At 55.8% G+C, this 25,395-nt stretch overlaps 1 protein-coding gene across 4 annotated transcripts; it reads right to left on the bottom strand.

Moving 5' to 3' along the window:
- Positions 1 to 116: 116 nt before the first annotated feature.
- On the bottom strand, positions 117 to 23,625 carry SORBS3 (sorbin and SH3 domain containing 3). 4 transcript variants are annotated; one of them, XM_035022533.1, is made up of 21 exons: positions 23,376 to 23,625; positions 18,580 to 18,736; positions 18,209 to 18,326; positions 16,563 to 16,756; positions 15,671 to 15,734; positions 13,444 to 13,482; positions 12,898 to 12,991; positions 10,860 to 10,947; positions 10,525 to 10,611; positions 10,378 to 10,431; positions 9,504 to 9,590; positions 8,997 to 9,043; positions 8,472 to 8,611; positions 8,196 to 8,248; positions 8,025 to 8,071; positions 7,724 to 7,838; positions 6,192 to 6,317; positions 4,702 to 5,010; positions 3,803 to 3,897; positions 3,146 to 3,252; positions 117 to 948 (listed from the first exon to the last, which is right to left on the bottom strand). In XM_035022533.1, the coding sequence occupies exons 1-21, from the start codon at positions 23,480 to 23,482 to the stop codon at positions 887 to 889; spliced, it is 2,190 nt and encodes a 729-aa protein (XP_034878424.1). In that variant the 5' UTR covers positions 23,483 to 23,625; the 3' UTR covers positions 117 to 886. The 4 variants fall into 4 exon arrangements, with proteins under 4 accessions (XP_034878424.1, XP_034878425.1, XP_034878426.1 ...); XM_035022534.1 differs by having other exon boundaries at positions 12,898 to 12,964; XM_035022535.1 differs by having other exon boundaries at positions 18,209 to 18,281.
- Positions 23,626 to 25,395: the final 1,770 nt, after the last annotated feature.

Below are 25,395 nucleotides of genomic sequence, written 5' to 3'. Positions count from 1 at the left end.
CCCTTTCACACACAGCCTCATGGCCCACCTGGTTCCCAGCACAGCCAACTGCAGAGAGAATTCCACAGTCCTAAGCAGGAGGAGCCTTCTGCCCGGAAGGAAAAGGACTGGCAAGGTCCCTGGTGTCCAGGTTTATTTTACAATCTCTTCCAGAGGGGACTTGGGGGTTGGAGGAGCTGGGGAGGCAGGAGGGGAGGCTCCCTGGGGAACACCTGGAGTAGGCCAGTCCTCTGAGGCCCAGCCCTTCCTGGGCCTTACAGCAGCACGGTCACACACACAGCCCAGGGCTTGGCAGCCTTGGGGAAGGGGGGGCCTTCGAGCAAGACCTCTTGCCAGGCCTTGGGCACTAAGGGGTTACTGTGTCCCTCTCCCACCTCACTCCCAAACCCAGCTGGAAGCAGGAAGGCAAAGGGGGCAGTGGGCAAGCTGGAGTGAAAGGGGACGAATCCGCTCCAGGCAGAGGAGGCCTTTGGTCTCTGTTAGGTTAGGAAGCTGGTCCTTGGTAGAGGAACCCCATGGGGGTAAAGCAGGGAGCCGGTCCCTGTTAGAGGAAACGCCATAGCCAGGCGAGGTGGGGGTGGGGGTGGGGCTCCAGGGTCTGGTCTCAATAAGGCCTGGAAACAGTCTCCACTTCAAAGCAGACCTCTATATTTGGGGAGTGGGGTAGGGGAGGAAATAAAAAGGCTGCTGGAGGAATGCTTGTGAGCTGTGGGTGGGAAGCAGTCCAGGGGGCTTTGAGGGGGGCTCCGAAGAACGGCTGCTGGGGTTGTCTGCAGATGCCAGCAGCTCAGGTCTTGGGGAAGGAGGATGGGGGGGATCCTCTCCCCATAAGTGCTACTGCTCCCCACCCCATCCTGGCTGGGCTCTGAGTTGCCACGGAGACCACTCACACCGGAGCTACGTAATTTCCAGGGAATGTCCCAAATTTCTGGGTCCTTCGGGAGACACCTGAAAGAAAAAAAGAGAAAAGGCATATAAAAGGCATTCCCCAGACTTCTTGAGTAGGAATGTGGGGGTGAGGGACCTTCCCCCTACTGGCAGTGCCCGGAACTGCAGGTGGAGTCCCTGTCCCAGGGACGGAGGATTTGTTTTACTCACTTCTGCCCCCTAGTGGGAAGAGGGGCAAAGCTACACTTCCTAATTCAAGGACTTGGGAATTTGGGTCCCCTATAACTTGGCACACAGCACTGAATTACCCCACCTTCCTCAGGAAAGCAAGGAAGCCGGAGGTTGAATCCAGAACTTAAATGTGGAGGAAACTCACTGGTCTCACCTTCAATTTAGACATGGGACAGGCAGGCAAGGCCTAAAGAGAAGGCCAAGTGAATTCCCCAAAAGTACTCTGTTGCTTAGGGGTAGAGGCGGGAGTAAAATCCTGTCCTCTGGTCTGCTACAACCCCAAAGAAACCCGTGTTCTGGAGTGGAGAAGAGAGAATGCTAGAAGATACAGGAATGTAAAATGAAATTAAAGTCCTGAACCTTCCCTTCCTGGCAGGCTGGCATCCTGACTTCCTGATGAGCAGCCCATGCTCACCCTGCCCCCAGGCCTTGCCGATACTGTCCCACTGCCTGGGTTGCCTCACCTGCCCCTTAAGGGCTAGCTCCCCCACTTCCTCCAGGAAGCCTTCCCTGCCTGCACTATCTGAAGTGATAACCACTAGCCACATGTAGCTACTTAGCACTTGAAATGTGCTGGTGTGGTGACGCCTGGGTGGCCCAGTTGGTTAAGCATCTGCCTCAGGCTCCCTGCTCAGTCGGGAGTCTGCTTCGCCCTCTCCCTCTGCCTGCCCCTCCCCCTGCTTGTACTCTCTCTGTCAAATGAATAAATAAAATCTTTAAAAAAAAGAAATGTGGGGGCACCTGGGTGGCTCAGTTGGTTAAGCGTCTGCCTTGGCTCAGGTCATGATCCCAGGGTCCTAGGACCAAGCCCCACATAGGACTTCCTGCTCAGCAGGGAGTCTGCTTCTCCCTCTCCCTCTGCAGCTCCCCCTGCTTGTGCTGTCTCTCTGTCAAATAAGTAAATAAAATCTTTAAAAAATAATAAAAAATAAAGAAATGTGCTAGTGTGACTAAGACATTGAACTTTCTAAACCTTTCCTCTAAAAGCACTTGTGGTTTTAATACCACAAAAGTGGTGCTTTTTCTTCTTGTCTATATTTGCAAAACTTTGTGAGTGGTAAAAAAAAAAAAATTCAAATGCAGAGGTGTACAGAGTAAAATGAGAATGTGCCCCCAAGCCCACCCCTCCAAGGCAAGAACCGTTAACAAGTTAGCACTCCATAATCACTGGTGTGTCTAAAACTTGGTCAGCAATGACGTGCTAGGATTCAGATGAGAAAGGATGGGTTGCCAGGTCAAGAGACTGCCGTTAGGGCCCCCTCTGCCCAAGCAGCCTTGCCACCCTTTAAGCTCTGCAGTGGGAAGGGCTTCTGGCTGCTCATTACTCTTTGAGGATGGCCCCTTCCCCTGGAGCGGAGGCCTATATGGCCCTGCCCACTCAGAGGAAAAAGGCCATGTGAAGCCTGCTGGGTTGGTCACCTTGAACCAGGCCAAGGCCAACTTGAGGCTTCCTGCTTTAGTCCTTTGCCTGAGCTGCCCTAGGGCCAGCCCTGTGGACTGGGGAGCCAGCGGCTAACTGGGGGTGGGGGTGGGTGATGCATGGGTGTGAGTGAGACTTGGTCCTTTCCATCAGGAACTTAGTGTCTCAGGAGACAGGCCCCTCCCCCCAAAACTGCTCCAGAGACAAGTGTGTGGTGGGAAGGAGCAGGGGTGTGAGGGTCGGGAAACCTGCTGCCCCGAGTCTATACCGACCTCATCAATGACCCTGGCCTCGTCTATCAGACATGAATCTTGGCTGAACCAGCATTGGCAGGCCGTGGCAGCCCACCCAAACCTCCCCGGCAACCCCCAAGATGTCCCCTTCTGACTTGGCCCCCAGCACCCTAAGATACTCCCTCTGGTCTGCCCCCAGCTATCCCGCTGGGGTACTCACAGATAGCCCCCTTCTGGTCTGCCCCGCAGCCCACCCACAGCCCCCTTCCGGTCTGCCCCACAGCCCACCCACAGGCCCCTTCCAGCCCACCCCGCAGCCCACCCACCAGGCGCCTCTGGCCGACCCCGCAGCCCACCCACCAGGCCCACATACCCACGAACCAGCCGTCATCACACTGCTGCATGACATCCACCCGGTCCCCCTCCCGCAGCTCCAGCTCATCCTCGTTTTGGGGCCTGTACTGGTACATGGCCCGATACCTGTGGGAGACAGCATCATGGCAACCACTGGAGCCTGGCCCCTGCCTCCGGTCAGGCCCAGAGAGTCTAACCCAAGTGTTGCTACATCCCCTCAATTTTCCAGATGACCCCATTATCCCCTGGCCCAGCTCCAAGAAAGGTGACTCCGTCTGGCTTCAATGCATTCTTTCCCCGGCCTGCTCCCTGTGCTCGGAGCCCTACCCACCCCAACACCTCCTCCTCGGAGCTCCCACTGCCTTCAAGTCTGTTCTACCAGTTCGCACACTTCACACATACACTCACTGACCTCAGGGCTGGAAACCCAGAGAGGAGGCTGAGGCCAAGGGACAGAGAGTGGGAGGCTTGCTTTAAGGCTATAGGGCTGGCTGGGACAGGTCAGGCCCATCACAGACAAGTGGCCCCCCACCAAATCATCCCTAAGTGCCAGAGGTAGGAGTTTTCCAAATCCATCTTAGGGGGGAAGGGGCAGGCTACGGGGGCGTCAGTGTGCTCAGTATTGCCTGCCAAGCAACATGCCACCCCTGACCAAGCATCCCCAGATGGTACTCACGGAGTCCAGTGTATCTGAGTGGTGCTGGGGGGCATCCCCAGGTCCAGGGGACGGCTGGAGCCTCCAGGATGGGACAGAGCTGACCCAGGGGTGCTCTGGGGGTCCACAGGAGGAAAGGCAGGCACACAAAAGCATGAGGGAGGGAGGAGAGTGCCACGGCCCCCCCCCCCCACCTTCCCTGGAGCAGCATTTCTCATCCTGTCCCCATCTTATCCTCTCAAACCCCCTGACACAAAGAGGTCTGTTTGATCATTTCACTTCACAGGTGCTCGGAAGCTGAGGCCCAGGGAGGGTAGGAGGCTGATTCTAACGGCCAGCACATGGGAGGGGATGGGAGGCGTCCGTGCACTAGCCGTGCCGGCTCACATTGGTTTGCTGAGAGAATGGAAGAGCACAAGAGAGAAGGCCCTTGTTTACGGCCTACCTCAGTATGAGGACCAATGAAGTCTTTTACCCATCAGCTACTACAAACTTTTAGTTCAAACTACCCCATTCCACAGCTGAGAAAACCCAATCCAGAGAGGGTAAGTCATCTGCCCAAGGTCACACAGCAGGTGAATGGCAGACTTCTGACTCCCTCATGACTGTGTCCCAGAAATTGATATAGGCAGATCACGAGAGTGGAGTCTATAGGGTCAGGAGGCCTGCGCTGTCTTTGGGGTCACACCTAGAGCTGGCTGGCTGCCCCATGCCTCTCCCAGCTGTAACTGCAGCTCAAGGGCCAAAACCAACTTCATGGATGTGAGGGCCACAAGGCTAGGGTGGCTCTGCCCTGCTCTCCCACTGCTCTGTCCTGGGGCACACCAGGAAGGATTCCAAAGTGCAAATCCACCAAAGGAACGTAGGAAATAGTGTGAGGAGCAGGGATCAGCTCTCCAGTCTGAGGCAGGTCACCTTACCTGGGTCTGGGTTCTGGGCTCCTGAGTGGGGAAGGAGAAGCCGGTGCGGCGGGGGGAGGTCCGGTTCCCCCAGTCGGTGGGATCCACTGGGCTGTGCGGCGTTAACGGGGAGCTGGAGTGATGAGCCAGCCGGGCAGTGGTCAGGCGGGGAGACGCAGGGAGCTGGGGACCGTCGTCACAGATACGGAGCCGGGGCTCGCGGTACACCTGCACATAGCTGGCGGGGAAGATGCCCTGGCGCCCCGTGCCTGAGATGCGCCCCTCGTACCAGTTCTCATTCACCTTGCGGATCAGGCAGATGCGCTCCCCCTGGGGGTGCAGAAGGCCATGAGCATCTGCAAGGCCCTCGGGAGGCCCGGGGGGCTGTCTCATGTAGACCTGGCGCCTTGCGCAAGCGAGCCAGCTCTGAGCAGGTGAGCAGGAAGTCACAGTCACATCACAAGGCAATGGTAGAGTCAGGAGCCGAGGCCAGGCTGCCTGAGGGAGCCCAGAAGTTGGGGCTCTTCCCACAACGTGCCTCACTGGGTGTGGATCAAGGCCGGCCTCTTTGGGAAGCCTACCCGACACCTACTCCTTGGACTTCACATTATCCTCTCCCCAGAGTTCTGGTCCCTAGAGTTCTGGTGGCTATTAACAAATTGCGCTCTGCCAGTTCCAAGTTGTTCAGCCCTGGACCAGTTACTTTGCCTCTCTGAGCCTAGTTTCTTCAGGTGTTTAGTGGGGATAACAATCCTGTTGCTGTGAGGAGCAAAGGAGATCAGTGGCAGACTGGTAGGAAGCACTGGACAGGCATGAGCCACCACTGCCACGATATGGTCCTGTCCCTGCCTCCTCGCTGGGTGATCCATCACCAGTGCATCAAAACACGAACTCTCCGAGGGCGGCCAATGTGTCCTCCAGCCAACATGCTTGCTGACATGAGGTGAGGCGGCCCTGGGGAGGGTGGTCTCCAGCCCTCTCCTGCCCCCCACCTCTTTCCACCCAGCCTTTCCCTCTCTCTCCTTGGGGCCAGCTCTTCCGGAGGACATTCACAAGGGGCATGCATGGCCTCTGTCCCAAAAAACAACGAAAGGGAGATCAGTTCCCTGCTTTCTAGGACATTTCTCAAACTTACCTTGACCACGGTCTATAGCAAAAAATATGTCCTAATAACAAGCCTGTACACGCACATGTCCATGGGTATATATGTAACTGCTTAAAAGTTTGACCAAATACCCTTTCTATATGCAAGACATTCTAACATTTCCATTCTGCTCTTCTAAAAATGCTGACTGTGATCCTCACAGCCTACCAACCTGCAACTGAAAAAAACAAATGCAACTACTCTAGTTTCAAACTTTTTAAAAAATGGGCTAAATGAAGGGAAACATATCCAAAGAGATGAGGAAAAATTTCAAATACTGGGTGAAGATGGGTACACTTGACGCTACACATATTTACCTATGTCTTCACACGCCCCGCGCCCCCCCCCCCTTCCTGCAGGGCCGAACCTTGCGGAAGGACAGCTCCACCTCCAGATCTCCCTTGAAATTGTACTGGGCCACAGCTTCTCCATACTCCAGCACCTGGTAGGTTGGGGGCTTGATGGGCTTCGGGATCTCATCTGCAGGTAGCACCTATAGGAAGAAAGGTCATGAGAAAGACTCAGCCCAGGCATCAACCGGGCACAGACCTGGGGCTCCTGGGAGGGTAACAAAGAGACGATGGTATGGGCGTGATCTGCCCCCAAAGCCAGTGAGGATGTGGACACCAGACACAAGCTTGGAGGGTGGCTGGGGTGAGCAGAGCCAAGGGGTGGTTAGTCGCAGAAGGCTACCGGAGGAAGAATTTCCCCTAGACGTGTGGAGTAGGCAATGTCAGAGCCAAGATGGAAGCCAGTCCTAAGAGACAGCTTAAATTGGAGCCCAGAAGTAAATGAGGAATTCCAAAAAGCAGCACACACCTGGTAATCTGATCTGAAAGTGGGGATCTAACATTTTACCACTGCTGAGAACCAAGTATCCCTCTTTCCCCTCCCTTCTACCCCACCCAGTGCCCAGAATCCCCATATTCTCTTTGCTTCATCCTACTCATAAAAAAATCAAGAAGCTAGTAAACTAGTTCATACTAAGATGTAAATTACTGATACGATGGAATACTGGCTATACTTTGTGGAATTTCAGAATCAGAGTGACTGTTCTGAAGGTAGGGGAGGCCTACTGATGCTTGTCAAATTGAGAGCCCGAATTAAACAACAACCCAATCCATGGGTCAAAGAGGAAGTCACAAAGGAAATAAGAAAATAGAGTTGAATGAAAAAAAAATCCAAATCTATGGGGTGTAGGTAAAGCAGTGCTTAGAGGGAAATTTATATCATTAAATGCTGATACCATATTTTTAAGTTAACTCTACCCCCATTGCGAGGCTCGAACTCACAACCCCAAGATCAGGAGTAGCAAGCTCTACCGACTGAGCCAGCCAGACACTTCTGGGTCTTGTACTTAACCACTTGTCTCCAAACCTTAGCAAACACATTTGTAAAATGGGGATGACTGGTCACTTCTCAGGTTAATGAGAGGAACAAGGGAGGTAATACACACAAAGGAAGTGATGAATGTATGTGTGATTTGTAAGCTGTCACACACTTCCTGCTCTTGGCAGTTGCCCCCAGGATCCTTCCCAAAGACAGCGTGAGAGAGACGGATGCTGAATGGTGACAGTCTGGGCTGGTGGCCTCTGGTGCAGAAGCGGGGTCATGTGGTTCTCCATGGGCTGGGCTCCACCTTTGGCGCTCATTTAAGAAACATGTCCTGAGTGCAGGCAAAGCACTGGGCCCAACCGTGCGGGGGGCCGAGGGCATGAATGAGGCTGACTTGGCCCCTGCCCCCTGGAGTTCACAGTTTTACCTACCAGGAAGCCTGTAAGATGTGGAGGAGCAATCAGCTCCACAGAGGGGCCGTGCAGGGATAAAGGGGTATGCACTCTAAGTCTCTGCAAACCCATGCACCCTCCCAGCTGGGCTCCTGCTTGCTCCTCTGCTTACCTCCACATAATTAGCAGGGAAGATGCCTAGCCGGCCATGGTGCTCCCCCTCTAGCCAGTTCTTGTCCACCTCCTTGTGGATGTAGACAATATCACCCTTCTTCAGAGTCAGCTCCCTGCAGGCCAGAGCAAGGATATCCAGCAAGGTGAGGTCCTCCCAATCCTCCTTCCCTTCAGACCCTGTCTAGTGCACCCAGAGTCTCCTCCACCCTCTGCGGGAGGCTGTAGCAGCCCTGTCCTCCCTCTCCTCCCATAGGGTGCACAGACATTTGGGGGTGGGGGTTGGAGAGAAGGGCACTTACTTGGGGGACTGCGCCTGGAAGTCAAACTTGAGTCTGGCAGCCTTCCTCTGGGCAGGGGGAGAGGACAGAGGGAGTCACCTTAGTCAAACAGGTGGCAGGTCTAGAACAGCCATCACGAGAACCACCCCAGATCCCCATGCACCCTACCCTAGTGCTCCCACCCCTCCTTACCTTCTTCTCTTCCTTCCTGGCTGGGCTGCCCCCTCGTTCAGAGGCATTAGGGTCTGTGAAAAAGCGCTACCTCAGCTTGGGAAGGCCATGTCTGGGGCGGGGTGTTCGGATGGGGTTCTGCTCCCCCCCACCCCAGCACAGGGCCAGTGTTAAGAGGGGGCTCTGTGACCGTCCTCCTCCCACCCCAGCCCCACCCCAGCCGCACGGGGCACCAGCATATTCGGTTGCACGGTGGCGGGCCTCTGGATAAGAAAAAGAGCAGGATCTGGTCCTTACCTGGAGCCGAGGAAGGGTAGACAAAGTCCCTACGACCTAGGAAGGGGCTTGCTCCATCCGCCATTCTGTGGGGGCTCAGGGGCCGGGAGGAACCCCGGTAAAGTGCATTCGGGGAACTGGAGCTCCAGGCGGGGGCCGGACTGCGCGGGGACACAGTGTGTGAGCCACCTGTCTGAGGCCTCACACCCTACGCCACTCACCCCTGCCGCCCGAAAGTCTCCCCGTCTCCCGCCGCCTCCTCCCAAGGCGTCTCCCACGTCCCGGGCTCTCAACAGGATGTCCTACTTCCCCAGCAGTCGCCGCCGGGAAAGGGTGCGGCCTGGGGCCGCGGGAGGCGGGAGGGCGCGTGGGAAGCGCGAGGCCGCCGGCCGGGGCCACCCAATCCTCGGGCGGGGACAGTTGCCCTCCGCGGCCACTCGCCGGCCTCCAGGCCCCTCCTCCCGCGCCCTCCGCGGGGCTCGCCCCCTCCCTGCGAGGCCGCCGCCGCCCCGCGCCACGTCCCCCGCGCCCGGCCTGGCCACTCACCGCGCGGGGGGCCGCGGCTCCCGGGACCGTCGGGGCACTTGGGAGCTCTGTGAGGGGAGACGGGGCGCGGTCAGGGACGCGGGGTCCCCGTGGCAGCCGGCGCCGCCGCCTCCGGAAAAGTTTGCGGCTTGGAAGGGCAGGCGGGGTGGGGAGGGGTAGGAGGGACGCGGGGTCCTAGAGTCGCCCGCACAGGCGGGCGGGCAGGGAGCCCAGGAGGAGCCGAGGAGCGGGGGGGGGGGGGGGGGGGGGGGGGGGAGCCCTTGGCACCCGGACGTCAGGCTGACGTGGAATCGGCCTGGAAGGGTTCTTAGGGGTCATTTGGAAAAGTCAACGCCCTGCATTTTGTAAAGGAAGACAGCAGTCAGGGATGAAGTCCGTCCAAGGTCGTGCCGAGTGCGGCTGGAGGCGACACCTCTGCTCTGCCTGCCCCTCCCACCCACGCTCCGCTGCTGTGCGGGGGGACTCCGGGTCCCAGAGTCACCCAGGAGGGGACTGGGAGGCCGGTACCTTGTGGGACGGCTGCCGGGTCTCAATTGCCCGAAGGTCCTTGTCCAGCTCTGCACTCAGCTTGGCCAGCTCTCTCTCCAGCAAGACCTGGGGGAGGATTATGGGGAGAGACTTGGGCAGTGGGGAGGGGGGCGGTGGAGGGCACAGTGGGGGAGCACTGATCGAAGGTCAGATGTGAGAAACTTAGTGGGCATCAGGACAAAGCAAAGCACACTGTGCTTGGGTAAAGGGCAGGCTCAGGGCACAGGGCCAGGACAGGCTCCCTGCCTGTGGGCCTGCCCAGAGCTGTGTCTCAGGGTGTCAGGACCGCCCTTCCACAGCTTCTCACTGGCCCTCTCATCGGTCCAGCTCACCCATCCCTATTCCCATGATAGTACCTTAGTACTTCCTGATAGTGCCTTTTGTCCTGTTACTTTGCTGTTGGAGAGCCCATAAAGCTCCCCACTTCCTCTCTCATCAAGTCTTCTATGGCTTTCCACAGCCTGTACCCCACCTGCTTTCCCTTCCACTGTCCCTCCAGCCTTTGTCTCTGCACTCCTCCACACTGAGCACGTGCTCTCTCTCTCTCTGCCTGGCCAAGCCCTCCCAGCTCCACCTCCAAGAATACAAGTCCACACTGACCACTCCCTTCTCTGCTCCCACTTTGGTCAATAGACATGTATTCAACACATATTTGAGTGCGTATTGTATGCCAGGCACTGTCCCAGGTGCTGGGGATACAGAGGTAAACTGTATGGGACTGGAGAGAGTCAGAGCTTTGGGTCTCTGGCCTCCGCCCATGGTCACTGGGGCCAACAACCACCCAGAAGTCTCCCTCATTTGTCCCCGAGCATAGCTATCTCCCTCCCCCTCCAACATATCCTGCAGCACTCACCTCAATGGGCTGGGAGGGCTTCTCAACAGGGTCATCCACTAGCGGTTTCTTGGGCTAAGGGTGGGAAGGGTGAGTCAGAGGGGGAGGATTCCAAAATGCACTAACCAAGGAGTATGTGCACTCTCAGAGGGCTAGCAGGACACTCACCTTCTGTCCAGTCTCTAGTTCTTGCAGGAACTGGTTCCAAGAATCTTCCGTCCAGACATTGTCTGCTTTCTCTTGGCGTCTGGGCACCTGCATGGAAGTAGGTGGGCATCAGCTTGAGCAGAGGGGTACCAGGACACTCTTCAGGCTCCAAAAGCAGGCTTGTAGGCCACTGCCTCACCCCTCTGCCTGCCAGTGCCTTCCTAAGGATTCTGGGCTCTCCTGGCTGCACAGGACAGGCTCCAAACCGAAAGGGCATTATCCTACTCTTCAGCAGAGGGGCCTGGCCAAAGAGCACAGTGCCAGGGGCAGTGAGGGGAGGATGCTGGGAAGGGTACCTGATTTGGGGTCTGGTGTAGGGAGGATGCTCCAGGATTACAGTTGAAGGTGCTTCTAGGAAACTCTTCAGAGGGGTCCCAGCGTCTTCTAAAGAAAGGGGAGGACATCTCTTCAGTTTCCTTTTAGGGAGACTAAGGCATAAGTGAGAACACAGCCCTGCACATGCTACCACGACCCCCTGCCCCCTGCTACTGGCTCCAGCCTGTGAAAACAGTGTTGCACAGTGGAGTTATGTGCTCGGAGTTCAAGTGCCAGCTTCATCACTTAGCTGGGGTCTTTTGGCAAGTTACTGAGTTCTCAGAGCCTCAGATTCAATACCTATAATATGAGGAGTCCCACCTTCGTGAGGGTGCGGTGAAGCTCCGGTGAGGGAACATATGTGAGATGCCCAGGAGAAGGCCTAACACGTGCATCTGCTCCATGAGTGGCCAGTCCCTTCCTACTGGCCTTAGTGAAATACCCTACGTGCGTGTTCAGTCTGGCCCCACGGCTGTGGCTATGTATGTTTGTGCAGCTTTGAGGAAGCTGGTCTTCCAGGTTGTCTCAGTGGAGTGGTCTTGCACACATGCCCAAGGGTGTGGGTGGGTCTACATCCTAGTCCGAGGAGAATCCCGGGTAGGGCAAAGGGCCTGCAGCCCTGACTCGGGAGCCCTGGGCAAGCTATTTTTGCTCCCTGCGCCCCAGTTCCCTGGGGGTGCTGCATTCAGTGATGTCATCTGTGAAACCACTCCAGCTACCAAGGCTCCACACTCTCACGTTTGCCTTCGTTCCCCTCCAAGGCTCCTTTCTTGGCTGGCCTAAGTGTTCCAGACTGTTGAGTCTGAATGTTTCCACCACTGTACCAAGATTATCAAATGATGGAATGTCTGACCGGAGGGTCAGGATTTATTGGCTGTAACTATGACTCTATTCTCTATTTTAGAAATAAAAATATTAGCAATACCACTGACAATGAGAATAGAATACATCATTCCTAATTTAGGGAAGCTCTAGTCATAGTTGAGCCCGTATATTAATAATGTTCGTGGAGGGGCACCTGGGTGGCTCAGTTGGTTAAATGTCTGCCTTCGGCTCAGGTCATGATCCTGGAGTCCCAGGATGGAGCCCCATGTCAGGCTCCCTGCCCAGCGGAGAGTCTGCTTCTCCTTCTGCCTCTGCTCCTCTCCCACTGCTCCTCTCCCCACTCATGCTCGTACTCCCTCTCTGTGTCTCTCTCTCAAAAAAATAAATAAAATCTTTAAAAAATAATAACACGTAGAGACTTGCTATGTGCCCAAACCCTCACAACCACGGTGTGGTCCCCGCTCAGCAGAGAGCTGAGACTGGTTAAGTTGCCCAAGGTCGCATGGAAGTGCACCAGCTTAAATCCGAACTCTGCGTTCAACTCTTGAGCTCTTAGCCTCTATCTTATTAATGATGCCAAGAGCCACAGGCCAGGTATGGCCACGTTCTTGAGGTTAATACCTTCCTGTAAAGGAATAAGAAACTCATTGATTTCACTTTGAGGCAAAGCTGCTGATTCTCAAGTTCTGGTTGAGCCCCCTCAGGGCCCCGGCAGCCTGGGCTGGGCTTGTGTGGTTTGTGCAGAGCAAAGGGATCCATCCTTCACTTAGGTGGAAGTGTGAGGAAAGTCGGATCCTCTTGGGAGGAAAGTTAGGATCCTCTGCACCCCTTGTTTTCTCTCAGGCTTTGGAGTGAATGGCCACAGGTCCACACCTAGCCACGGGCCACCCCACTCTTCACCCCATTATGACCTGTGGATCTTTGGCGTGATGAGTTCCTGCGCCAACCACAAAAGCAACGCAAGCATTCCTGACCAGGAATGGGTGCAAAGTCCACCCCTGCCCACCACTCCCCTTTGGCCCTGGCAGGGAGAGAGAGAGTATCTGGAATGGTGGGGACCCTAAGAAGGAGCAGAGCTGCGAGATGGGGTGGGGGGAGAGGCTGTACTGGCTGTGGCCACCAGGGGGCGCCAGTCCCCGCCACGAAGCCAGTTTCCCTCTGCAGCCCTTGGGCCCCTTTCCCAGGAGGACTCACCCACTCAGAGAAGAGGCCTGGCCTGGCCTGGCAACCGGTCTTTGCTGGGGCCCTGGATGCCTGGAGTCTGTAGAGGCGGCACAGGAGGAAGCCACTGAAGGTGGGAGAAGACAGGCCAGGGGAGGTGAGAGCCCAGCTTGAGGGTACTGGGTGAGCACTGAAGATTCTGGCACCCACTCCCACACATGCTCTTGCGTGGCTGTGGGAACAGGGTTGGGGGTGCCCTGGACCACGCTATGGGGGCTTTGCACCAAAAGCTTTACACTCCTCACTAAATCTTCACAACTCTGGGGTAGGTAGTGTCCCCATTTTACAGACGAGGATAGAGAAGCCCAGAGAAATCACAGCCAGGGCAAGGACACCCGCTGGACAGTGAAGCCGAGGCTCTTCACTGCCACCTCCCAGGGAATTTGGAGCTCACCGGAAATGGGCTACACAAACTTCTCAGGTTGAACTAAGCCAACTGGGGAGCCTCAAAGCCAGGCCTGGCTTACAAGATGGGCAAATGCAGGCACTGAGCTGGGGCGGGCCACCCGCCCCCCTCACCTTTGGGTGATTCCTCAAAGGTCCAGTCCAGCTGCAGGTCTGCGGGAGCAGAAAGGACCAGATCAGGGGTGGGGCAGCAAGCGAGGATGGCGAGCCCCGGGAGGCTGCCTCAGCGGCTCCCAGCCGTCCTCCTGCCTAGGGCAGGGGACAAGGGGCTGAGTCAGGGCCTGAAGAATGTCCCGAGGGAGGGAAGGAATTAGGAGGGCAGTTCTCTGGAGGGTTTGAAATGCCTCTGGCAGACTTAGGGTCTGAGTGAGCCAACCCAGGCAGTGGACTTGCCCAAACCCTCCTGCTCCTCCCTCCCTGCGTTCCCACACACACCCTTCCCCTGACCTTTGTAAACCGGCCCTCACCAAGTCAGGTTAGGGAAATTCCACTTCTCCTTCTCCCTCTTTCCCTTTCTGCACCCTCTTCTCAATGCTGGTCCTTCGCCCTCTGCCCAGATCCACTCCTCATGGCGCTCATGACTTTCCGGGGCCTCCTAGGAAAAGCTACTGACCCGCCAACCCACTTGATCCCCTTGGCATGCACACGTGCCACAACAGCACCTGTCTTAAATCCAGACCAAAATGCCTCTCTCCAGATCCCATACCGTCCTCCAGCTCCGGCATTGTTTTGTTTTCCTTTGCGGCAAAGAGTTGGCCATAACAAATTCACTGTCTCCAATTCCCCTTTCCCGTAAGTAAATTTTCAGCCTCACCACGACTGCCCCAATCACGCTTAAGAAAGACGCCAGTGACCTCCATGTTACCAAATCAAAATACTTGACCCATCAGCAACATGTCACAGTGGCTCATTCCTCCTTGAAATTCCTTTTTCATGTCGCTTCAGGAAGACAACTCTGGTTCTCCTCTCTGCTGTACCTTCTTAGTCTGTTTGGCTGACTTCTGCTCATCTCTCAAACCTCTACACATCCAAGTGCCTCAGGGCTTAGTGCTTGGGCCTCTGTCTATCTACCCAGGTGATCCTGTCTAGTCTTCTGGCTTAAAAAAACCCATCTATTGCAGGGATTCACATTAGAATTAGTTGGGGAGCTTTCAATCAAAATCTTTTTGAGTGAATCCCAGGTATTTCCATCTGCAGCTTAAGCCTCACCCCTGAACTACAGACTTGCATATTAACTGCCTACTTGACATCTCCAACCAGATGGACCTCATCGAAAACTGAATGCCTCTTAGACCGTAACTCCCTCAGTCCTCCCTGATTTTGGAAGCAACATCCTTTGACTTGCTCAGGTTTCAAGTCATCCTTGACTTCTTTTATTCATGCCACATCCACTCTATCAGCCAATTCTCATGACTGTCTCCAGAATCCCACCAGGCCCACTACTACTGCTCTGGTCTGAGACACTGTCGGCCTCTAGCCTGGATGAAAGCCAGGCCCTCTAAGTGGTCTGCTGTGTCCTTCACTGCCTCATCTCCCACCCAAGCTGGCAGCCAGAGTGAGCCTTCAGAGCATGTCACTCTTCCGTGCTCAGAACCTCCCCTTGGCTCCTCAGCTCTTGCACAGTAAAAGCCAAAGCCCTGATCAGGGCCCCAAAGGCCCTCCGTGACCAGATCCTGTCACTCTGACTCCGTCTCCCACCAATGCCCCTATCACTCCAGTCCAGCCTCTCCTTGCTGCTCCAGAACCGGCCAGGTCTGCTTCTGCCCCTGGGTCTCTGCTGCTCCCCCTGCTGCCAGGCTCCTCCCCTGGCTCTGTAGGGCTGGCTCCTTCCCTCCCTCAGCTCTCCGCTCAAATGCCACCTATCAGGGCCTTCCCTCACCAGTCTGCACTGGGCACTGACCTTTCCTTTTTCTCCCTTGCCCTTACGACCATCTGCCATATTAAATATGTATCTGTTTATTCTCCTTCTGTCTTAAGCTTCACTGGGGAAGTGACATTCTTTTTTATTCCGTTTCATCTTCAGCACCTAGAATAGTGCTCAGCACACAGTAAGTGCTCAATAGATGGTCAGGGGACTGATTGAACAAATGAGTGACTGCATGGCTTCCCAGTACTGTCAGAGGAGACGAGGGACAGTGTCTCGTCATTGTCCTCCCAAGGACAGAAAAGAGTTTGGAGACTCCTCCCCTTTGGCCTGTTTTAGGGAGGACCCACCACAGAGCCTGGGGTGGGTGGAGAAGACCTCCCAGAGTGGCTAAGTTCCCTTTTCTGCCCCTCCGTACCCCAGCCCCAGGGGCTGGAGCCCACTCAGCAGATAGAGGGCCCTAGAAGGGTGTCTCACCTGGCATTTTCCGGTGAATTTGCTGGAACATTCTCCGGTACCAGTCCCTGGGGCTATCAACACTCTGGGATCAGAAAAGACAAAGTCAGGCCACCTTCTTAATAGGAAGCCACAGAAGTTTTTCCTTGCTGAGTCCTTTCTCTGACCACCCTTGAAGTGGGCGGGCTGTTGTGATAGGTCTAATAAAGTAACTTCATATGGCACATTACATATGAATAAGGTGTAGAGAAGGATCTCCCTCAGTGATGATCTATCCCGAGGCTGTAAGATTTGAGGTGATTTCTGTTTTTTCTCTTTGCTTTCCTATATCTCTGATGTTTCTACAACAAACATGTATTTCTATGTAATGACAAATAAATGCAATAATATAGGGGTAGAATGGCATTTCACAGCTGAGACTGAAAACAGCCCTGGGAGGTAGGTTACCTACTTCACTTTCAGATGCAGAACTGAAGGCAGGCGGCTGGAAGAAGGGCAGGGCCCTCAGAGCCTGGGCTCTGGATCCTTCCAAGCCTGCCACAGTGTGAAGGCATCTCACTCAGGACTCTGCCGGCTCATTCAGCCCAGTCATTCACTTAGTGGCTGTGCCAGGCCCTGGGGCTATGAACAGAGGGGGTCCCTTCCCCGGGGCAGCCCTTACAGCAGGGGCTCTGCACCTCTGAGAACCTGGGGGAGCATTCTAGATCTCCCTTTCCCCCAACAGACCACTTGTGCAACTCAGACCACAAGAGCGCCTGTAATTTATGTGGTTCCACCCATCATGGTGGAACCGCTGCTTTAGTCTGAAATGGTTTGGGTGCATTCTTCGTTGCTCCCACTTTAATTCACAGAAGTGGAGCTCAGCATGAGGTCCCTGGGCCCCATCATCAGTGGCCCCCAGCCCTGGACTCACAGATCGGGGGGCAATAGGCATGCCGCTCTCATCCACAGGCCCGATTCCCTCATATTTGACCCAGCGCTTGTCCCGACGCTTGCTGTCTTTGGTCCATGTGGCTGACCAGTTCTGGGGATGCTGGGAGGCAGGGGTCTTCTGGCTCCCCGAGGGCTGGCTGCCAGGACTGGGCCAGGTCTGATACCAAGCAGGGTCTGTAGGGAATGAGCAGCAGAGCATTAGCAATGGGCAGGGGCCCCACCTGGACTTGTCTCTTAGCTCTTCAGAACATTGATCCCGTGGGTTCAAAAGTTTCAACATCTTGTTTGTTTGACTTGATGAGACAGACTCTACAGCCTTCCCCATTCCCTGCAGGACCAGAGGCCTTTGTTTATTTTTTAGTTAAAGTAAATGAAAATGGATTTTGTTTTGAGAAATCTGTGCCCGTGTCTGCCCTATCCTTTCTGAGGGCTGTCCTAAAAGCCTTCAGAATGAGGGCTGGGAATCATTACTTGCAGAGAATGCTGGGGACAATCCTAGCTGGGAAGGCAGCAGGGTGTGGCAGAAAAGACACTGGGCTTGAAGGGGGGACAAAGAATTCAGACACCAGCTCTACCACCTACTGGCCATGTGACCTGGGGCACAGCAAGCAACCTCTTGGTGCCTCTGTTTCCACTTCTGTAAAACGAGGGTAATCATGGCAAACATCCAGAGAGATCTGGTGTGTATGACCATGCCTAGCACAGTGTCTGACACACAGTCACAAGGCTCTTGAAGAGGGATAGAAACTCATTCACCAGACATGGTGACTGTGTCCTCAACTTCCCCAGAACCTTCAGCCCCCAAGTCACCAGAGTTGCAGCATAAGAGCGTTGGGGCTGGAAGGACCAGGGTTGAATCTCAGCTCGGACTCTATGACTGAACATCTCTGAGACTCCGGTTCCTCGCTGGGAAGAGTTTGATAATTGTACCTTATCTTTCTAGGACATCAAGGGATTAAATGAGAGAAGGCTTATAGTGTGTCTTTTCAGTGTCCCACATGTTCTAAGGGCTCAACAATTATTTGTTAAATGAATAAACTACTTGACACAGGGCCTGCCTCAGTGAGATGCTCAATAAAGGATGTCTGCCTCCTCAGGAAAGGGGTCCCAGGGGTTGACCTGCACCCAGGAGGTCCTGGGATCTTCTGGACTCCATGGCCCAAGCTGGGATGACTTGTGGGAGCCCAGGGGCTGACGGGCTCTCAGAGCTGCCTCTCCAAACTTCTGCTTGGCTGGTGAGTACAGACTTGTGGGGTTTGGCCCCTGCTCTTTCTGCAGCCAACATATGCTCACATTCCTCCACCCTTCCATCCCCAGTCCAAGCTATTCCCCAACCTGCTAGAGGTCCCCGTGCCTCCCAAGGCTGTGTCCCCTGCACATTTCCTTCCCCTGGCAGGGAAGGGATGTGTCAGCCTGCTCTCTCCCTCAGCAGATTTCACACTCACAGGCCATCAGTGTTCACACAGAGAAGGGCAGCTAGATGAGCTCAGAGGCCCGGGACCTTGAGAGCCCTCCATGCCCCTCCTGCCCATCACAGGGTGGTGCCAGATGGCAGGGCTCAGGAGGCTCTAATCCCCCCACCCCCGACATGGGGCTCCTGGAGCAGGTTTTCCTGAGCAGACCTACCTGGGTGCCGGGAAGCATCTCTCCTCTGGGGGATGTACCCATTGCACACGGTCCTGGGCGCAGGGTCATGAAACTGGAAATTAAGGGTATTGGAGCCACCATTCCGGATCACAGGCACCTGTGGGGAGGGGCCAGGAGCTGCAGCTCAGGCCCGAAGGTTCCGCAGAAGGGTGGCAAGCGCAGACTCAGTTTCCCCCACGGTGAGGGCTGGAGGGCCCTCCCGACCCCTTTGCTGCTAGCCAGTGAGGCTCTCTGGAGCTGTCTTCTGCCCCTTCCCTCCATTCCTTTAATCCTCCTGCTCCCTCACCTGTCCTTGGAGGTCCCCGTCCACCCCGGGCCCACAGGAACCCTCTCCTCACTGTCTCACTCACCCGTGCCCCCCGGGAGGACGACCCTCTGTGGGCCCGGAGATTGCCGGGGAGGAGGTGGTCCAGGCTGAGCCCAGCCGCGAGGTTGCAGGGTGGGGCCTGCATGCTTGGGTCAAGGTTGGGGGGCTCCGGCTGTGCCAGCTGCTCGTCTGTGTGTCCTCTGTGCGGAAGGAAGGAGGAAGGGGAAGCCCTGCTGGGCTAGGCCGCCTGTGCCCTCTGGGCTCAACCTTGGGGGCGGGGAGGGGGCAGCGGTGTGGGAGCTCAAGGACCCAGGAAACAGGCCTCTGTGGGCCCTGGCCTGAGGGCTGCCCAGGCGGCCCCCAGAGGCACAAAGGGCTGCTTGTTAGGCCTGGGCAGGAGCTCGGGGTGGGCGTGGGGGAGGGGAGGCTAGTGAGGAGGAGGAGGGCGGCTGGCGGGGAGTGGGCCTGCTGGACAAAGCCTTGGGCACACAGGCCTACTCACTGCACAGTGTGGCCTGCTCCCCCAGAGGGAAGGCAGAGGGGACTGGGGCAGCTGGCTCAGGAGGGCCTGGGCATTCAGGACTTTGTTCCAGGCGCCTCTGCCTCCTCCAGTCCCTCCGTGAGCATCTGCTTGCCAGCAGGCACAAGGCCTTACTTGGGCTGAGGGAGAGGCCCAGAACAACAGCAAGGCCCCCCGCCTACTGCCCAGCAAGGCCAAGGTTATGGGAGGGGGAGAGTGTGGGGGCATTTCCAGGCAGGAGGAACCACTCCTTCTGAGCTCAAAGGAGTATCAGCTCCCTTCTTTGGCCTTCTTCCCTGGGACTGAAGCCTCAGAGGACTCAGGGGGCCAGTGAGGGGTGGGATGGAAAGCAAAACAGTGGATAGGAGCCAAGTGGGACTTGCTCATGGAGACGTGGTGCTGAGTGTCCCCCACCCCCACACACCACTTTCTTTTATACCTCCAGGCTGGTTTTGTTTTTTAAGATTTTTTTTAAAGTAATCTCTACACCCAATGGGGCTTAAACTCACAACCCCAAGATTAAGAGTCGCACACTCTACTGGCTGAGCCAGCCAGGTGCTCCTATCCTCCAGAGGGCGTTTTTGAACAGTGGGTCTTCCTGGCAGCACCATGCCTGACTGGCTGGCCTGGTTCTTCTCTCCCATGCAAAGGTTACTCCAGGCACCCAGGAGATGGAGGTGGTCAGGCTGTCCAACAGGGCTTTTCAACCCTGCAGGCTGTGGTGCAGAACTCAGCCTCCCCACCTGTGCAGCTGGACTGGACCAGAGCTGAGCCAACCTCCACTGCTGGGGCCGGACCCATTCTGGCGTTTGTGTTTAGAGTTAGGCTTGCGTGTGCCTGTGGGGTTTGGGGGCTCACGAGAAGGCCCAAAGGGCCTGGTGAAGTGCTGTGTTTGTGTGTGGTGGAATGGGAGTACAGTGCTGTGAATGTGACTTGTGGGAGGTACCACAGGGCTGGGAGGTATGTGAGCAGCTTGGGAGTTGTGGGTACAGAGGGATGTCAACTGAATGGTAGTGGGGGGTATGCAATGGGGGTTCATATGAGCAGCACAAGAACTGTAGAGACTAGAGGGGGTGAAGTTACAATAGGGGACTGTGATTACTTCTGTACCCAGTTCCTGCTCAGGCCACAAGGGCTGGAGGCTACAGACAAGGCTGGTGACAGGTCCCTGTCTCTGTTCTGAGTGGGGATTTCTTCTGACATTTGAAAGACCTACTGGGGACATAGCTTTTCCATGCTCATCCCTGGCTGTGGGGGGGGGGGGGGGGGGGGGGAGGGCTGGGGCTGGAGGAGGGGCTGCTCACCAGCTGGATCCAATTAGGACTCCGACCAAAAGCAAAACATGCGGACACACCCCAGTTCCCGCTGTTTTCCCTCCCCTTGAGGGGGAAATTGAGGCAGAGGAGAGCAGGAGATCCAGAGGCCGGAGGCAGGCTGGTTCCTAGCAGCAACCCCTCCCTTCCCAGCTGACTGCGTGAAGCCAAGTTGCAAGGTCAGCATCAGCAGTCCCAACCATCAGCTGACCCCGGCCTCCTTCCCTCTCCTCCAGACACACCCTTCGCTGCTCAATGAGAACTGCCCTCTAGGAGTTTGGGGAGGACAGGATGTTCCCCCATACCATCCAATTTTCAGGGGTTACTGATCCTTGGTGGCCTAGCTTGCCCCTCCCCAACTGCTGCCTGTGGCAGGCAACCTCCAGAGACAGACAGGGGTGCGTGGGGAAGAGTGGGCTCACTTTTTCTCTCAGTGGCTGTGCCAGGAGAAACTAAAAGCCACTTCTCATAGAGAGATGGGGGCATGGAGGCATTGGTCCTGCATCTGGCCGAGGACAGAGAGGTGCCAGGAAATCTCTGGGGTCCTCCCAGAATTCTGGCAGTCCTTTGCCCAAAGGGCTGGAAGATGTGAAAGTCGCTCAACTGTTTGTAGCTGGCAGACTCCTTTCCACCTCCAAGTATGGCCATGACCTTGGGGGCTTGGCCCTAGGAGCTTTTCCAGGTATTTTCCAGTTACAAACCCACGTGGACAAAGACAGGTTTTCTCGAATTTCGCCTTTTCCAGATTGAGAGGGGACTTCACCTCTTTCTACCCTGGAGATGGGGACGAGGACCCCCAGGGGAGGGGCACTCTGCCTTCCCTTCGGGTTGGGCACGGGTCCCTCCTCACCCTCGGGCCCCCGCCTCCTCTCCGCCCCCTCCCCTTCCCGGCACCTACCTTCCCCAGCGAGCAGGTGGCACCGACTGAGGACGCCGGGGAGGGCAGGAGCATCTCTGCCCGGCTCCTGCCTGGTGCGGCCGCGGCGGGCCCTCGAGAAGGTAGGGCAGGGAGAAGTCCGGGCTGTGCCGCTCGCCCTCGTGACCGGGTCAGGACGGGCTCCGCGAGGCAGGGCGCCCGAGGAGGAAGAGGGAGATCGACGGGGCGGAGGGCACGCGCAGGGAGGGAGGACCGCGAGAGGCGCGCGGGCGGGCGGCGCAGTTTGTCTCCTTCCAATCTGCGCTGTGGGCCGCGCGGGTAGGGTGGAGGGGCCGACGACTCCCTCTCCAGCCTGTGGGGCGGGGGCTCGGGCCGGCCAGCTGGGGCGTGCGAGTGCCCTCCGTCGGGCCGCGCCGCGGGGACGAAGTGGCCCCCTGCCGAGGGGGCCGGGCCGGCCGCGGGCGGCGCCGGGAGGGGCCGCCGAGGGTCCCTGGGGAGCTCGCTCTGGTTTCCCAGCTGCCTTCCCCGGCCCCCACCGCAGGGCTGGCGTCCGGGCGGGGGGTGCGTGTGTTGGGGGGGGGGTGGCGAGCGCCACTCAGAGTTTCCAGCGACATTTCCAGCGTGTGGGAAGGGAGCCCTGCATGGCGGAGCCAGGACAGAGGGCAGGAATGATTAAAGATCCCGGGTCAAGCCAGCAACTGATAACCGGACCGGCAGCCTCGCAGACGGGACCGAGATGCAGACAGGCTGGGGCCGAGATAAGGGCGCCCCAACAAGTAGAGTGGCTCAGAGGACCAAGTTAAGGTCCCGCCGCCTCCTTCCCCACTTGGGGAGATTTTGTGCTTTCGTAAGCGCGCGTCCGGGCGTGTGCAAACAAACACACGCACACAGATGCGCGTGCACCGGCAAATGGGCGGATGCTCACACACGTGCAAGCACCGATGAGGGCAGCCCGGGGAGGAAATCGGCCTTAGGGAGCGGCCCCCTGGGCGTGCCGCGCCCCTGAAGAGGATGAGGGCGGGGTCCCTTTGGCGGGGATGGGGTTACCAAGGTCTTGGTGTTCCCATACACCGTGTTTGTTTTGATCTTGCTGCTTTTCCGCTGTTCCTGCTGCTCTGACACCAGTCTCAAGAGGCTGCGCCCATTGGCTCCCAACCCCTCTGGCCATCCCGTCTTTCCCTTCTCCTCCAAGCCTCTGTGTGCACAGAGCAGGTTATAGAATGTGAAGGTGCTTAACGAATGTTTACTGGTAAAGGAAAAACTGGAGTACTTCTTACCCCTTGGCTTGGTTCTGGGACCCAAGCCCCAAACCAACCAATAGCAAGTAGTTATCTGGCAATTTCACATCCATTTGGGGAGTGATCAAAGATAAATTATAAAAATATGAAAACATTTATTACATGCCTGTTGGGTGTAAGACTGGTGTCCTGAGACCACCATGCACTTTAGGGTGTTTTCTAATCACATCATTCAACTCAAAAGTGGAGAAGGAAGGGAATGGAGAAAAGATGAAAAAAAATTTTTTTAATTCCACCATTATTGATGCTATTAGCTTTATCTTTTCTCAATTCAGTTAAAAGAGCTCTCCCCGTGTGGTGAACCAGCTTGAAACAATATCACATGTGGAAGAGGAAGGAGGCATCTTTAGAAGCTTGAGAGAGACAGGCATGCTGGCTACCGTCCCCTCTCTGCAGGGCTGCCATGTGGAAACAGAATGGCTGCACTAGCAGAAATGGGACCCTTGGGTGCATACTTGGAAGCAGATCCAAGGTTTCTAAGGAAGAACTTCAAGGAGGATTACAGGGGTTCCAAGCCTACTGATCATTGGGCATCTCTCTAAAAGTAAAGACTGCATTGAGAAGGGAGCTGAATGAGGTCACCTTTAAAGCCCCTTCCAAGAATCTCTAATTCTGCAGGAAAGCTGAAGGATAGGATGGGTAGCCCCGACCCACAGAAGACAGCTGCAGAAAGGAGTGTAGGCATTCTGGGACTTCTTGAGGACAGGCAGCAGTGCACTGTCCTACCCCTAAAGCTTGGATACTTACCTACCCACCCTCAGCACCATCCTCCTCCCTCCCTCAGGGATAAAATATATGCCCATTTCCTTGTCACCAGTTTTTTTTTCCCACCTGTCAGAATCCTTGCGACTAAGAAGGGCCACATCTCTTTCATGTTCATCCTTGCTCTCCAAAGATGGTGAAGCTGAAGATCTTCCAATTCCAGGAATCTTGGCCATACCCTCTCTCACCAGCAGCGAGCGTCTCTTATTCTCTAGGGCTCTGACCTGGACTCCAAGATAAATATTTAATGTAGGGCGCCCCGCTCAGTCGTTAAGCGTCTGCCTTCGGCTCAGGTCATGATCCCAGGGTCCTGGGATCGAGTCCCACATCGGGCTCCCTGCTCGGCGGGAAGCCTGCTTCTCCCTCTCCCACTCCCCCTGCTTGTGTTCCTGTTCTCGCTATCTCTCTGTCAAATAAATAAATAAAATCTTAAAAAAAAAAAATTTAATGTAGAGGGTATAGCTGAGCTGACAAAGGTCCTTACTTCCTGTTTCTCACAAAGGGAGGTAGCACTCAGGGGTGAGGAGCTAGGGACTGGCTACCAGTTTCATCTCTATGGGAATAGGGAGTCCAGTAAACAGCTTTGTAGGAGGAGGTGGGTAGGCCCCACTGGAGACCTAAACCTTTCTCCTGAGCTGCTCTGACTTCTGCCTACTTAGGCCCAGGCTCTGCTGGGCTTATCACCTTTCTCAGGTCAGAACCTGCTCTGCCCTGGTACCAGTGGAAATCACTCTCCTTCTGAGTCTTAGGCCATGTGCTCGGACCAAGGACGAGCTATAACAGGATCCCTGCATGTTCCCTGGTGGCCATCAGGCCTCATAGCAAAGAGGATGAGAGACTGGTAGGAGCATAGAGCATAAGGAATCTCGACCGATTCCTCCCTTTCTGCACATATTTAGGGAGAAGACTCCTTCCTCCGAAAAGGGGGGAGGGGAAGTAGCAAAGTCCAGGGATGTAGCCAAGAACCAGGTATCTGATTTCTCAACCCCTCCCTCCAGCCTCAGTTCTACTTGCTGCTGGCCTAACCCCGCAGACAGCTGGCATGGTTTAGGGAGAGGCTGTCCGAGGTGACCTGGCTGTTGTCAACAACAAAGAGATTCTTTTCATCCCAATGTACTCTCTCTGCTCTGGTGACTCCCTTATCTAACAGGGACCTCCCTCCCTGTGACTCTTTCCCCGTCGCTGGCACTGCCTTCTGTCAGGGGGCTGCCTCTGCCTTCTCAGAGTCACCTGAGCCATAGTAAACACAGTTATATAACTGGTCTGTTTATCCTAGCTATCTGATCCTGGTCAGCAGTATGCCCCATCCCCACCCCCGCTCAAGCCTGCCACCTTTTGTTCTGTGAATTCTCCCCAGGTGGCACCCATGTCAACAGAGATCCGTCCATGCCCACCATACTATGGGATGATTAGCCAAGAAGACTCCCAATAGATGTGGCTCTTCACATGGAGCGGGAGAAAGAAGGTGGCTGTTCATACAGAAATACGGGTCACCCTGAAAACCGACCTCTGTCACCAAGAAAAAGGACGAATGGAAAGAGCCCTTAAGTGGCTTTTTATTGTAAGTGAGCAGAGAACTGTTTTATTTCTCAAGTGGGAAAAAGGAAGCCAGGGATCCCAGAACACATACACCTGAACTCTCAATTTCTGGAGAAGGATCTTTATCTAGTACTGGGCGTCTGGCATTTGAATGTCACACTCAGAGATCTGCCCTGAGCAGCTAAGTGGCTTCCTGGCCCTGTGCCTCAGTCCTCCCACATTAGGCAAAGGAAGGGCATCTGCTATTCCTTCTCTTCTCCTCCATAGGGATGAACTCTGGCATATTTTTTGGTTAGGCTTTGAGCAGGTTTTTAATTTGTGCTCTCGGAAGACTGTTCTCTTTCTGCCAGAGGAACTGAGCGAGCAGACCAGAATGGAGAAAATATCCCTCGCAGGTGAGATATGGTCCGCACCTGGCGGCCCAGGTGTGTGAGCAGACCCTGACGGGAGTGGAGAACGCGGCTTTCAGGCCTGCCTTGCGCACATCTCTCTGTAGCATCATGTAGGCAGGGTTCTCAGAGTCAGTCACATTCCAACCCTGGAGGCTGCG

Source organism: Mirounga leonina, unplaced genomic scaffold, assembly GCF_011800145.1.
Source record: "Mirounga leonina isolate KUSES-001 unplaced genomic scaffold, KU_Mleo_1.0 Mir_176, whole genome shotgun sequence".
In the NCBI taxonomy this organism is placed as follows: Eukaryota; Metazoa; Chordata; class Mammalia; order Carnivora; family Phocidae; genus Mirounga; species Mirounga leonina.
The sequence above is the reverse complement of the archived record's forward strand: the minus strand, read 5'-3'. Positions and strand labels throughout refer to the sequence as shown.

Bases quoted from the DNA above. Each gene is read 5' to 3' on its own strand.
- SORBS3 (XM_035022533.1), bottom strand. From the start codon at position 23,482: ATGGCCAAGATTCCTGGAATTGGAAGATCTTCAGCTTCACCATCTTTG. The intron at 10,948-12,897 runs GTGAGTCCTCCT...CCCTTTCTTTAG, and splicing joins CAGGCCTCTTCTCTGAGTGG to AAGACGCTGGGACCCCTCTG. The intron at 7,839-8,024 runs GTAAGTGCCCTT...TCTGGCCTGCAG, and splicing joins TTCCAGGCGCAGTCCCCCAA to GGAGCTGACTCTGAAGAAGG.